This window comes from Lissotriton helveticus, chromosome 2_1 (assembly GCF_964261635.1).
Source record: "Lissotriton helveticus chromosome 2_1, aLisHel1.1, whole genome shotgun sequence".
Lineage (NCBI taxonomy): Eukaryota > Metazoa > Chordata > Amphibia > Caudata > Salamandridae > Lissotriton > Lissotriton helveticus.
In genome coordinates this window covers 384,926,783-384,941,591 of record NC_136059.1, presented here as the reverse complement: position 1 = coordinate 384,941,591, position 14,809 = coordinate 384,926,783, and the positions used below count along the sequence as shown (strand labels likewise).

General features: G+C 47.8%; 1 protein-coding gene across 2 annotated transcripts in view; it reads left to right on the top strand.

Moving 5' to 3' along the window:
• The window catches only part of LOC144818001 (complement component C6-like), a 909,016-nt gene that overhangs the window by 783,658 nt on the left and 110,549 nt on the right, over positions 1 to 14,809 (top strand). The window contains exon 15 of one of the 2 annotated variants that reach the window (XM_078675006.1): positions 4,102 to 4,293. The exons of the other annotated variant lie outside the window; for it this stretch is intronic. Within the exon in view, the coding sequence (XP_078531132.1) occupies positions 4,102 to 4,293 (192 nt within the window). The remainder of the gene's footprint in view (positions 1 to 4,101; positions 4,294 to 14,809) is intronic. 2 annotated transcript variants of the gene reach the window in all.

The following is a 14,809-nucleotide window of genomic DNA, read 5'->3' as shown; positions in this document are numbered from 1 at the left end:
TTGCTTCCGCTGTTGGAAATTGAATCGGTCTATCGACACGCAAACCGCCGGTCGGTAATGTTCATCGAGCTCTTCTAGGGCATGCGCATACACATCGTCGTCACTTGTTTGTCTCTGCTTGGGTACCAGGTTCTTGAACACTCTGATTCCCTCCGGGCCCAAGTTGTGTAGTAAGATTCTTCTTTTTCTGACACTTGTGAAGGCTTCTTCGTTCTCATCCTCCAGGACTTCAATGTAATTTGTGATGTAATCCTTCCAGTCCTTCCACTTCATTAGGGGCTCCCCCCGGCTTTGGCAGGAAGGGAACCGGCGCCGCCGCCGAGGATGATTGAGTGCACATGGCTTCCTGCCATTGTGGCGCAACACTCTAGGTTTTGGGGCTGCCTGGCGCGCTGTTCTCCTCTCCTTTGCCTGGTCTGGGCTGGGTGTCTCCCTCTTCACCACTCCCTGCGGCCCCTGGATCCGCCAGAGCTACTATCCGGCCTGGTTCTCTTGCAGGACTGTTCCCTGTGCCACCCTGCTGCCCTTCTAGCACGTGGCGAGCCTCATTGGTGCCCCTCGTACCTCTCTACGTCGACCAATGCTTGTTGGAACAGGGTTCAGCCGCTTCTGCCACGCTCTGTGTGTCTCCCCTCTTCGCCGGCAGTGCTGCCCGACGAGTAGGCCCTCTGTCCTATGGTATCATTGTGGAGAGATGGCCAGGGTTCGTGTTTCTTCTTTAGTTTCCTTTATTTCCTGTGGGCCTCCATTTTCATCTCCATCCCATCCTCGTCGCCATTGTAAAGATGCCTTTTCTAATAAAGACAGATGCCTTAGTTGGGGTGAAATCTTATTTATTGATTAATTCAACAAGGCACACAGAGCGCCGAGCGTGCTGCCTGTGCACAGCTCCGGCGCTCAACTGATTCGCGCTCCGGGCCGCGCAAATCTAAAATGGCCGCTGCTCACGCTACGTCGTTACGTAGCGTGAACCACTAGAGCGGCAACTCTACACTAATGATCCCAGAAATATACCCAGCTAGTATCCAGCTTATCATGGTAACAAGACAATACAAGCCGCTACTTCACCGAGCCTGACGCGCCCTTTCAGGATGCAGTAATCCCCTCCGAGGAACACCTGGGTGACCTTTCGCTTGCAGTCAGCATGTATTAATAATGAAGCGCCTGCCAACCCGTTCCAATCAATGCGAACACAGCTCCAGTTTCAGTTTCTCCAGTGGTGAGACAAAAAATGTTTAGCCGCATTACACTCCAACAAAGCACAGCTCTCCTGGCCAGGCACAGCCTGGACGGAGTGGGCTATTGGTGCTGCTGCAACCAGAGCACACTGTATTGCCTCTTATTTGTTACCATCCTTAATTGATGGGCAGATTGAAATATAGCTGCCGCTGTATCCCGGAGCGGGCCATTGAAAGGATGGGGGAGGGCGGGAATCTGTAATGCTCGGTTTGCTCCTGCACTAAATCCTTCCTTGCAGGGACGCGGCTCGGCGGTGGAGCTCATGGGAAGGAAGGCAGTGCAGAACTGAGGGAGGAGGGGCACCGACGGGGGCATGGAGCAGAACTACATACACTCCTCTCCTCCCCTGACGGAAAAGTCATGAAGGTACAGCCCCAATGAAGGGAGGGAAGACCTGGGGGTAGGAGAACAGAAGGCCCTGGTGAAGAGGGAGCTAGAACGTTCAGTCTGCTTTTTGCACTACACCACTCCTTGCATGGACACGTCTTTGGGGTAGAGCCGGTAGGAGGGAGGAAGAGGGCACTGCTGGGGGAGTGAAGGGGTGAATGGCTCGGTGTACAGGGGAGAGGCAGGGAGCATTATTGCTCAAACTAATTTCCTCATCACTCTCTTCTCTGCAGGGACCATCTGTTTTGCATTATCACGCACACGTCTGGGCACAATAATTCAAAATAGATGGTGTCTGTGCGGGTAACCGCAAGCAATAGGGCACATGCACGAGCGTGTGGTGAGCTTATTGAAGCCCCCTTACTATAAGTCTCACCAGGGCAGCGCATGTGCGCTGCGCTAGGCTCGACCTAAAAAGGCATCCACTCCATGAAGCATGCATTGAGGAGCATTAAAAATAAGTGGATGAACGGAGACCAGTTAGAGTCCATCCAGCCACAATGGGGCTCCCACAACTTATCCAGTACAATCCCTCAGACCCCTGCTTATGCCTGGGTCGCATCACTCGCTTGGAGAACTTCAAGGGATTTCCCTCCCTTGAGAATCTCCCTTCCGGCCTAGTGAAGCGGTGATATTGCTCTGGGGCTAGCACCACTTTTAAAATTGCTTGTTGCTGCTCCGGAATCAGTCTTATTCTCGGCCCTGCTTACAGAAGGTGGGGAAGGAGAAGACAGGACGGGAGCTGGATAGTCAAGGACCGTGATTTGCGGGTATTGTCCGCCAGGTCATGTTTATTAGAATTTCTTAATAGGATTCTTTTTCTACAGCTGTATAATTAGAGGAGAAAGTAAAACATTTTTACATTTGTACTTCGACGTGAACTGGTTTCATTGTCAAGGTTTGCAGAAGGGTTGATTGCTAAAGTATTTTTGATTTCATAGACATTTGAGTGAGCAAATCATATTCTGTGTATCTTAAACATGAGCAAATCAGAATGTAAATAGTTATGAAAACATATAGGCACAGATGTGGGAATAACCTATGTGTGAAGTAAGTTACTCAGATTTTTCTTAACCGTTGAGTCTGTCATGTCTCAATGATCCATTAACTAGGTACCTAAAGCAGAAAGGTCAATCATGCATGAAAAATGTCTGTCATGCTTTAAGTTGTTTTCCCTTTGTTATAGGGCATAAATGGCACTCTATTTGAAGCACTTGACTGGTGGTTGGGTATTTTGGTGCATTATAAGCAATGTGGGATGCGCTAGACAAAATGTCTGAAAATCCCTCATCAGCACTTGAGTGAGCAATTTATGCAAATGTATCATAAACATGCAAGTAATTAAAGTTTATATTATTATCAAAACCTGAAAATTAAGCACAGGTGTGAGTATAGCATATTTGTGAACTTCTTCAAAAGTTCCTTAACTGTTGTGTTCGTCATGTCACTAAGAGGACTTAACCAGCTAGCAAAAGTAATATTCACACTAACAAAACATGAATTTATGCTATGTCCCTTTTCTATAGCATGTTAGCTGCGACAATTGTGGCATTATGATGCTCCGTCTGAAGCACTTATTTGTGGCTGCGTATGTTTGAAAGGAGAGTGGTGTGGTATAATGTGACTGGTGTGGAGAGAGTAAGATTATTACCTAAGAGTCCCTGACCAAGGTTCATCCAAAAGTGCTGAAGGTGCAGCCCAAGGAAGTCCATAAACATCTCTATAACAGTTCTACAGGGTCAACCCGGAAGTAGTGAAGGATCAATCCAGGAAAATCCACAGACTACTCAGTAAAGAATCATTAGTGGTGTACCAGCAACACGCGTCACCATTCACTCAAAAATATTTAAGTTCTTCCAATTCCAGAGCTTTTACTTATGTTATGCATATGTAAAGAAAAAGCTCTAAGTTGTTTAAGCCTGATTTATTCAAATCTTAGTTAACTTACTCATGGATGTGAGAAGGTGAGAGGAGGTAGGAATACAGGGCATGTAAACAAAAAAAGGAGTGTCACAGGAGTCGTCAATGAAATGCAATGCAAGTTATGAAAACACTCACCAAGTAGTAGACTTCATGTTCTTCAGAAAATGTCAAATGCCCTTGCTCCAGTGTTAGTAACAGCTAATTTGCAGTTCACATTGTAAAGTGAAGTGCACAAAGAAATTAATACTTCAGAAGCCACGTGTAGGATAGGACTAGAGGATACATACTTAATGTTAATGTGTGTTTTTTTCCTAGCCCTTTTCCTATATGAGTAGCACAATAGAGAAGTTAATCCTGAGTGGGAGTAAATCTGCTGTTTATGTTTGAATACAGAAATGTTTATGATTTACTGATGCATGAGCTACACTTGCTTAATTTAGGTGACAACTAAAATGCTTGTGAACTAGCATAAAGCCATAACTCATTAAAACTATGCATAAATTAAGGATTGGATAACTTCAGACTGATGTGTGTGGATTTGTTTTCTTTTAGTAACCGTATGCAGTAAACCATCAGTATCAGAAGCTGTGTCAATCTCACCTTATAAGACAAATTACAAGATTGGTGAAAGCATCCAGTTGACATGTCCATCTGGTTTTATTCTAACTGGTCAAAGAACACACAGTTGCGGGAGTGACCTATCATGGTGGCCTCCAATCATCAGAGAGATTACCTGTCAGAAAGGTGAAACTTTAATTGCTCATGTTCAAATGACAGCATACATTCTGCTAATTAAATGTGGTTGGTGATGTGAGTACCTTGATGGTAAACACATCGAAGGTTGATAGCCAACAGTAGGCCAATTTCGGTCCCTACCAAGACAATTAAGAAATAAGTCCTGAAAAAAACCCACTTTGGATCACAAGGGGATTTATCTTGTTGTTAGACTGCCAGTCAGATTGGATGAGAAGGTTGTGGCATGCTTCATCACTGATGACCTCATCCCGCCCTGGTAAGTTGGTGCTATGAGGGCAGGCTCAACCTCATTCAGAGGGAGTTGTTGTATAAAAAATAACTAACTGGACAAGACAGATCCAGACAAATGAAACATATCTTAAGGTAATATGTTTCTTCCCACATAAATCCTCATCCAATCTGATTGGCACTGTAGAATCAAGATAGATCCCCCTGTGATGCCAAGCAGTTTTGTTCAGGACTTATTTCTTAATTGTCTTGTATGGACCACAATTGGCCTGCTCATACTGTTGGCCATTGTACTTCAATGTGTTTTCCTTCATTTTTGCAGTGGGTGTGCGATAGCGCACCTTCACCTCTCCCCATGTATTATGTTGTACTTTGATGGTAGCAAACTTTTACTGAGCTGAGTTGCGCATTTTGGGTTTAGCGTTCATTTCCAAAATTGAAATGCAGCGTATACTGAGCATCTGCCTGTTTTTAGTTCGTCATACCACTGACCTTGTACACAACAAAGAGAGTGAAAGCTAAAATAGCTGGCCAGGAGTCTTTCAATCCCAAAACAGGACGCCATTTAAGAGGGATATCGTGCCCCTCTTTAAAAGTTGCATATTCAGGGATCACAGTCCTCACACCTTCCCTTAGCAGAAATCCTTTTGATAGGCGTACCACTGAAATTGGAAGATTCATTTCCAAGAATGCGTATCCTTGTTAGACTTGGCATCCTTGGCGTATTTTCCCCTGACTTTTTGCCTCTACCTCCTGTATTTTTGATGCTGTAATGGATTCAGTTTTTGCTAGCTTAGATTCTTTTGTCACTTGGCCACAGCTGATCAATCAGGGTCAAAGTACAAGTGCTCCCTGTGTAAATTGTTGTTACAATTGATTCTGCCTGATTGGCATATTTGAATTACTTGTAAATCCCTAGCAAAGTGCATTGAAGTTGCCAGGGATGTAAATCAAATGCTACTAGTGGGCCTACATTACTGGTTGTGCCACTGTAGGACTTGGCCTTTTTCGTTAAAGTTCCCTAAACTTTTTGATTTCCCCCTAGACCAGTGTTTCCCAATCTGTGCGCCTTGGCACCCAAGTGCGCCATCAAAACTTGCCTGGGGCGCCGCGCACCAAACACACAACTTGGGAACCCCAGCAGGGTGTAACATTACCCATCACTATCTGTATTTTTAAACCGAATGTGTAGTAGTGTATTAAGAGAAAGACACTGCCCGAACTTGTTTAGGCATTTCTTTAGGGAAGTTCTGAGACTGCTCAATTATTTTTCAAATCACGTTAAACTATGAGGGACCGAACAGGCACAGGCAACATTGCCTTGCAAAGGGAAGAGTAATATAAAGAAAACACTATGAAAATACCTGCCCAGCTGCACTTTGACCTCCGAGGGAAACGGGAGTGCAGATGGGCTCTGGCATGAACTTGTGACACTTCAATAAATAATGCCTTCTTGCTTTCATCTCCAGCAAGGGTAAATATGCTCTCTGGTATAGCCAGTGGAAAAGACCTGTAAAATGATGCCATTTATTCAGGGGCTGCAGCAATCCAAATACCATTACAATTTGTGACTGGTGCATTTTTTGAAGGATGTCAATCTGCAGAAAAGATGTGAGCTGCGGCTGTGTTCATTGAAAACATTTAATAGAGGGATCACTCTTTGACACGCTCCTGTATGGACATAAAGTCAGAGCCGAGAGTGTGCGCTCAGACTTTCATCATCAGGATAAAAAGTATTATTGAGTATTGTGCAGGCAAAGACTGGGATGTGAGGGGTTACACTGCTCCTACCACAGAATTAGATTCAACAACAGAGTTTTTCACAATTACTGCTCAGTGCTCAATTAGCTTTGCATTGTGGGCAGCAGACCAGACCCCATGGAGCGCACTATCGCTGCTGTTGAGAGGATGGACTGTGGAGAAGGTCGCTGGCACCCTGCGGCTCAGCCCATAAGGGACACAAATAAATCCATAATATATGTAATTCCCCCAATCACACACAAACTGTGATCCATGTGGGCAAAAGAGCAACATGACATTGAGAAGAACGACTACAAATGTGTTTATACTTCAAGAACAAAACAAGGTGATCCAGGAACCCACTGTACATGAGGCCAACAATATGCCACAGCAGACGTTGCAACCACAGAGGTGATGCACATGCCAATACAATCTTGGGACAAGAACTGAGAGTTGCTACAGCAATCATGCAACAAGAAGAGAAAGATGCCACAGCAGTCATGTAACAAGCACAGAGATATGCCACAAGTCATGTACCAATCTCTTTAGTCCTCACACAAGAAGACACAGAACCAGGAACAGACAAGTCCTTCAGAGAAACGAAATGCCTAGAGTGGATTAGACCCTGTTTCTTGTTTGCTTGAGATGCTTTTCTGCTTCTTTATTAGTTGGTCAGTTTTAGAGATAGTTATCAGCTACAAATCTTTCTTTGAAAGAAACTAAAGGCACACAGATTTGTCATGCAGCTGAGGGCATTGGCAGGTGCATACTGTGATAATATACATAGTTCTCATGGAAGGAGACATGCACATGAGCTACAGAAAGCCAGAAGCATCACACAAGAGTAGGAGGCAAACACAGAGTGATACTTATTTGCACGCTTCATGTCCTCTACTGATACCCTTCGTGCGTGTCGCCCCTGGCTAGTTTTGATGGCCCACCTGGGTGCTGCGGCACACAGATTGGACACCATTCTGTAACAACATTCCTCTTTCTATCGGGCCTCACAAACCCTGCTCACGAATGAGCTAAAGATACACCTCTTTAAAGAGCTCTACACGGCAATGATGTAACAATTTACTTCTTTGAGATCTCCATATCCCTCCAATCAGTCGTTGACACTGCATGGGGCTCTGCAGTTGATAGGATAGGATTTCACCTATGATTATAATACCTTCATTGGCTTCATACCAATTATTTTCAGGAAGAAAAATGGAAGTACTGCAGAGGCCGGGCTTACATCCCTACTACCCGCCAAACAAAAGTGAAATATTAGGGAGCCGTGGCCAACAGGTCAAGGGAGCCGCAGGTCGAAAAAGTTTGGGAACCACTGCCCTAGACTGTTTTCCTGACCTAGAGATGCCAATTTAGATGATTTGGGTACTTTGCCACTGCTGATCAGTGTCAAAGTACAGGAGTTCCCTATGTAAAATGTAATGGTGTTTGGTTGGCCATGATTGGTATGTTGCCTTACTAGTAAAAGTCCCTACTGATGTGTACTGTGTGTGCAAGGGCGTGCAGGGAAGGGAACTCCGGCCTTCAGTGTAGGGCCTGCACACAGAATGCTAAGTTAGCATGTAGTCCTGACAAGTGCAACCACTTGTCAGGCCTGACTTTCCCATTAACATACACATGGGGCACCCCTGTGGTAGGTACCAGATAACCCCTGGGCAGGGTGCAGTGCAGGTAAAATGCATAACATAAACTGTGTTATGTATTGACAGTGAAGAACTCTCCATTTCGTTTTTCAATGCTGAAACGCCATTCTGCCCATAGGACAGAATGGGGAGGCTGGGTGTTGTGTTTGTTAGCCTAGTGTCCCGTCAGTTATAATGGAAAGGTGAAGGTTGGTATGTGCGGACTCACAGTGTCATAATGCATCTTTCTGTGAAGGTGGTTTTGTCACTGTGTGTTTATAAACCACTCTTTTAGAAAGTGGCTGAGTTTTGTGCTCTGAGCATTTCTGTGTGTCTCTGAAATGTGGATTGTCTGTCTGGAACTGAAAGGTGAGAGGAACTGGGAGAGGTATTGACCCAGGAAGGGGCTGAGATGGCACCAGGCTGCCTTGCATCCGGAGAGTAGGGGGAGGAGAAGCCCTGGAGATGAAAAGGCCTGGGCTGGTGCTATAAACCAATTGACCCATCTCCTGCTGAGTGATTAAGGATCCAGACCCCCAGTATCAAAGGGAGAGACGTGACACTGGGAGGGAGATACCCAGAACTGATTTAGGGAGGGGTCAAGGAACCCTGAGCACATACAAACTTCGAAGTCATTAAGGGGTATAACTATGAGAGCTGAAGCCCCTGAATGTTGGAATGAAACGGATATGGATTGAGACTAAAAAGTCTTGGACCCATTCTGTGGTCAAGAGGAACCTCTACTAAAGAAGAAGCAACTGAAGAGACTGCTGTGGATTGACCAATCCTTGCTTCGTGATCTGGGGCTGGCCTACACTTTGCTGTTCTAGCTAAGGAAGAGGCTGTTGGGACTGTGCTTGGTCCCCCTGCTTGAAGAAGACTGTGCTTTGTGCTGTGTCTTGAAACCCCAAGGACCCGAGGTGAGCTGGCTCCCTGTTTTGGAAACAAAGGAATATAAAAGTTTCCAGAGAAGACTCTCAGATACGCCGTGGGTGCGTGTGCTCTGTCTAGCCTGAGAACTTCGCAAGTCATGCCCTGTGATCTTGGGCACCTGGAGATTCAAGGGAAACTCGGACACGGTGGGTGCGTGTCATGGTGCAGCCCGGGTGTAGGTGAAGAGTGCCTGGGCCTCGTGTGCACCAATGGAAGAAGCAAGACTTGGACACGCAGTGTGCTTGTCATGGTGCAGCCAGGGCGTTGGTGAGGAGCGCCTGGATATCGTGTGCACCAAGGGAGGTAGTGAGTCTCGGACGTGCTGGGTGCATGTCGTGGTGCAACCTGGGTGTTAGTGAAGAGCGCCTGGGCCTTGTGTGCACCAAATGAAGGAGCAAGATTTTGACACGCAGTGTGCGTGTCGTGGTGTAGCCAGGGCATTGGTGAGGAGTGCCTGGACATCATGTGCACCAACAGAGGAAATGCGTGTAGGACATGCTGGGTGCTTGTCGTGGTGTAGCATGGGGGTTGGTGAAGAGCGCCTGGGCCTCGTGTGCCCCCAAAAGAAGGAGCAAAACTAGGATGCACAGTGTACGTGTTGTGGTGCAGCCAGGGCATTGGTGAGGAGCGCCTGGACATCGTGTGCACCAACAGAGGACTTGAGTCTCTGACGCGCTGGGTGCGTGTCGTGGTGCAGCCCAGGTGTTGGTGAAGAGCGCCGGGCCTCGTAGGTACCAGAAGAAGAAGTGAGTCTCCAACGTGCAAGAGGGCATGTCGTGGTGCAGCCAGGACAGGGCATTGGTAAGGAGCGCCTGGCCATCGTGTGCACCAACAGAGGAAGTGAGTCTCGGAAGCGCTGGAGGCTTGTCTTGATGCAGCCTGGATGTTGGTGAAGAGCGCCTGGACATCGTGTGCACCAACGGAGGAAGTGAGTCTTGGACATCCCTGGGTGCGTGCCGTGGTGCAGCCCGTGTGTTGCTGAAGAGCGCCGGGGCCTCCTAAGCACCAAAAGAAAAAGTGAGTCTCTGACGTGCAAGAGTGTATGTCGTTGTGCAACCAGGGCATTAGGGAAGAGCGCCTGGACATCGTATGCACCGGGAGAACGAGGTGCCTGTCGTGGTGCAGCCAGGTCGTTGGTGAAGAGCGCCTGGACATCATGTGCACCAACGGAGAAGAGGAGAGGCTCAAAAATGCAGGGTGCGTGTTGAGTTGCAAACGGAGCGTTGGTGAGAGTGCCGGATCACCAAAGAAGAAGGGAGTCTCGAACGCATGGTGGGCCCAATTCACAGAACTAATTTAAGACAAAATCCAAAATGTACTACCATTTTGGTATTTACCGAAGGCACTTACTGATTTTGGTATTCACAGAAGTCATTTACTCATTTTGGTATTCACAGAAGGCGCTTACTCATTGATGAGTGAGTGCCTTCTGTGAATACCAAAATGTGTAAGTGCCTTCTGTGAATACCAAAATGAGTAAATGCCATCTGTGAATACCAAAATGGTGGTAAGTTTAGGATTTTGTCTTAAGTTAGTTCTGTGAATCTGTGGATCAAGGCCCAAGTCGTTGACGTCGTGGAGGAGAGTGGGATTGCGCCCCCCCAGGCAACATGGATCAACACCTGGGGTGGTGTGCGGGCCCGAAGGGACACTCTCCCGGCCTCCCACTTCAGTCAGCTGCACGAGCCGTTGCTAGTTTTGATGGCCCACCTGGGTGCTGCGGCACACAGATTGGACACCATTCTGTAACAACATTCCTCTTTCTATCGGGCCTCACAAACCCTGCTCACGAATGAGCTAAAGATACACCTCTTTAAAGAGCTCTACACGGCAATGATGTAACAATTTACTTCTTTGAGATCTCCGTATCCCTCCAATCAGTCGTTGACACTGCATGGGGCTCTGCAGTTGATAGGATAGGATTTCACCTATGATTATAATACCTTCATTGGCTTCATACCAATTATTTTCAGGAAGAAAAATGGAAGTACTGCAGAGGCCGGGCTTACATCCCTACTACCCGCCAAACAAAAGTGAAATATTAGGGAGCCGTGGCCAACAGGTCAAGGGAGCCGCAGGTCGAAAAAGTTTGGGAACCACTGCCCTAGACTGTTTTCCTGACCTAGAGATGCCAATTTAGATGATTTGGGTACTTTGCCACTGCTGATCAGTGTCAAAGTACAGGAGTTCCCTATGTAAAATGTAATGGTGTTTGGTTGGCCATGATTGATATGTTGCCTTACTAGTAAAAGTCCCTACTGATGTGTACTGTGTGTGCAAGGGCGTGCAGGGAAGGGAACTCCGGCCTTCAGTGTAGGGCCTGCACACAGAATGCTAAGTTAGCATGTAGTCCTGACAAGTGCAACCACTTGCCAGGCCTGACTTTCCCCTTTACATACACATACATACAAACACATGGGGCACCCCTGTGGTAGGTACCAGATAACCCCTGGGCAGGGTGCAGTGCAGGTAAAATGCATAACATAAACTGTGTTATGTATTGACAGTGAAGAACTCTCCATTTCGTTTTTCAATGCTGAAACGCCATTCCGCCCATAGGACAGAATGGGGAGGCTGGGTGTTGTGTTTGTTAGCCTAGTTTCCCGTCAGTTCATAATGGAAAGGTGAAGGTTGGTATGTGCGGACTCACAGTGTCATAATGCATCTTTCTGTGAAGGTGGTTTTGTCACTGTGTGTTTATAAACCACTCTTTTAGAAAGTGGCTGAGTTGTGTGCTCTGAGCATTTCTGTGTGTCTCTGAAATGTGGATTGTCTGTCTGGAACTGAAAGGTGAGATGAACTGGGAGAGGTATTGACCCAGGAAGGGGCTGAGATGGCACCAGGCTGCCTTGCATCTGGAGAGTAGGGGGAGGAGAAGCCCTGGAGATGAAAAGGCCTGGGCTGGTGCTATAAACCAATTGACCCATCTCCTGCTGAGTGATTAAGGATCCAGACCCCCAGTATCAAAGGGAGAGACATGACACTGGGAGGGAGATACCCAGAACTGATTTAGGGAGGGGTCAAGGAACCCTGAGCACATACAAACTTCGAAGTCATTAAGGGGTATAACTATGAGAGCTGAAGCCCCTGAATGTTGGAATGAAACGGATATGGATTGAGACTAAAAAGTCTTGGACCCATTCTGTGGTCAAGAGGAACCTCTACTAAAGAAGAAGCAACTGAAGAGACTGCTGTGGATTGACCAATCCTTGCTTCGTGATCTGGGGCTGGCCTACACTTTGCTGTTCTAGCTAAGGAAGAGGCTGTTGGGACTGTGCTTGGTCCCCCTGCTTGAAGAAGACTGTGCTTTGTGCTGTGTCTTGAAACCCCAAGGACCCGAGGTGAGCTGGCTCCCTGTTTTGGAAACAAAGAAATATAAAAGTTTCCAGAGAAGACTCTCAGATACGCCGTGGGTGCGTGTGCTCTGTCTAGCCTGAGAACTTCGCAAGTCATGCCCTGTGATCTTGGGCACCTGGAGATTCAAGGGAAACTCGGACACGGTGGGTGCGTGTCATGGTGCAGCCCGGGTGTAGGTGAAGAGTGCCTGGGCCTCGTGTGCACCAATGGAAGAAGCAAGACTTGGACACGCAGTGTGCTTGTCATGGTGCAGCCAGGGCGTTGGTGAGGAGCGCCTGGATATCGTGTGCACCAAGGGAGGTAGTGAGTCTCGGACGTGCTGGGTGCATGTCGTGGTGCAACCTGGGTGTTAGTGAAGAGCGTCTGGGCCTTGTGTGCACCAAATGAAGGAGCAAGATTTTGACACGCAGTGTGCGTGTCGTGGTGTAGCCAGGGCATTGGTGAGGAGTGCCTGGACATCATGTGCACCAACAGAGGAAATGCGTGTAGGACATGCTGGGTGCTTGTCGTGGTGTAGCATGGGGGTTGGTGAAGAGCGCCTGGGCCTCGTGTGCCCCCAAAAGAAGGAGCAAAACTAGGATGCACAGTGTACATGTTGTGGTGCAGCCAGGGCATTGGTGAGGAGCGCCTGGACATCGTGTGCACCAACAGAGGACTTGAGTCTCTGACGCGCTGGGTGCGTGTCGTGGTGCAGCCCAGGTGTTGGTGAAGAGCGCCGGGCCTCGTAGGTACCAGAAGAAGAAGTGAGTCTCCAACGTGCAAGAGGGCATGTCGTGGTGCAGCCAGGACAGGGCATTGGTAAGGAGCGCCTGGCCATCGTGTGCACCAACAGAGGAAGTGAGTCTCGGAAGCGCTGGATGCTTGTCTTGATGCAGCCTGGATGTTGGTGAAGAGCGCCTGGACATCGTGTGCACCAACGGAGGAAGTGAGTCTTGGACATCCCTGGGTGCGTGCCGTGGTGCAGCCCGTGTGTTGCTGAAGAGCGCCGGGGCCTCCTAAGCACCAAAAGAAAAAGTGAGTCTCTGACGTGCAAGAGTGTATGTCGTTGTGCAACCAGGGCATTAGGGAAGAGCGCCTGGACATCGTATGCACCGGGAGAAAGAGGTGCCTGTCGTGGTGCAGCCAGGTCGTTGGTGAAGAGCGCCTGGACATCATGTGCACCAACGGAGAAGAGGAGAGGCTCAAAAATGCAGGGTGCGTGTTGAGTTGCAAACGGAGCGTTGGTGAGAGTGCCGGATCACCAAAGAAGAAGGGAGTCTCGAACGCATGGTGGGCCCAATTCACAGAACTAATTTAAGACAAAATCCAAAATGTACTACCATTTTGGTATTTACCGAAGGCACTTACTGATTTTGGTATTCACAGAAGTCATTTACTCATTTTGGTATTCACAGAAGGCGCTTACTCATTGATGAGTGAGTGCCTTCTGTGAATACCAAAATGTGTAAGTGCCTTCTGTGAATACCAAAATGAGTAAATGCCATCTGTGAATACCAAAATGGTGGTAAGTTTAGGATTTTGTCTTAAGTTAGTTCTGTGAATCAGGCCCATAGTGCTTGTCGAAGTGCAACCTGAAGGTGCTGGTGAGGAGTGCCGGGTTCAGGTGTGCCCCGAATTGAAGTAAAGTCTCCACAGTGTTGAGGGCGGGTCTTGGTGCGGACTGCCGGAGTGAGGGCCAAGTCATTGGGGCCCTCGAAGTCGATCAGCAGCGGCCCGGACTGGCAGTCACAGAAGAACTTAGCTGCCGGCCCGAGTCCGCTGCAACCCGTGACGGAGTTCTGGATCAAGGCCCAAGTCGTTGACGTCGTGGAGGAGAGTGGGATTGCGCCCCCCCAGGCAACATGGATCAACACCTGGGGTGGTGTGCGGGCCCGAAGGGACACTCTCCCGGCCTCCCACTTCAGTCAGCTGCACGAGCCGTTGCTTCAGCCCGGATCTCGGCCCTTGCTGACCCAAGACTGGGTGGTACTGGGGCCGGAGTGGGAAGCAGTACTTTTTGAGTCATCATTTGATCCATAATGGGGGCACTGTTAACGGAGCACGTATAACTGTCGTATTACACTTTGCATTATTTGCTGCTAACGAACTATCGAACTGTCATGTGATGCCTGACCTCATTTGTGCCTGACAAACTGTATGCGGGTTGCGCTACGCACTACGTTATTTCACTTGCATATTACCTGATTGTAATGTGGCGCATTGCATTATTTCTTTAGTGCACAGTATCTGAGTATAACGTGACACAGTGTATTATTTCTTTATTGCACCATACAGGCTTGTAGCATGACGCATTGCTTTGTTTCTTCCTGTTATAGGACATGCTGATGGTGATTCGCATTGCATTATTCCTTAAATTGCAAGTACATGACTGTGACACTACGTATGGCATTGTTTCCCTGTTGTAATGTAATGTAATGTAAAGGACACTTCTATAGCGCTGCTTTCACTCCAAGGAGTATCTTGGCGCTCTATCCAGCCTAGATGAAGGGGCTGGAGGGAAAGAAATGACCTAAGTACTATACCACACACTACACTACACTAGTTCCCAACACGTTGCATCAGACAGGGTGAAAATCCACGTCTTCAGGGCTTTCCTAAAGTGTGACTCT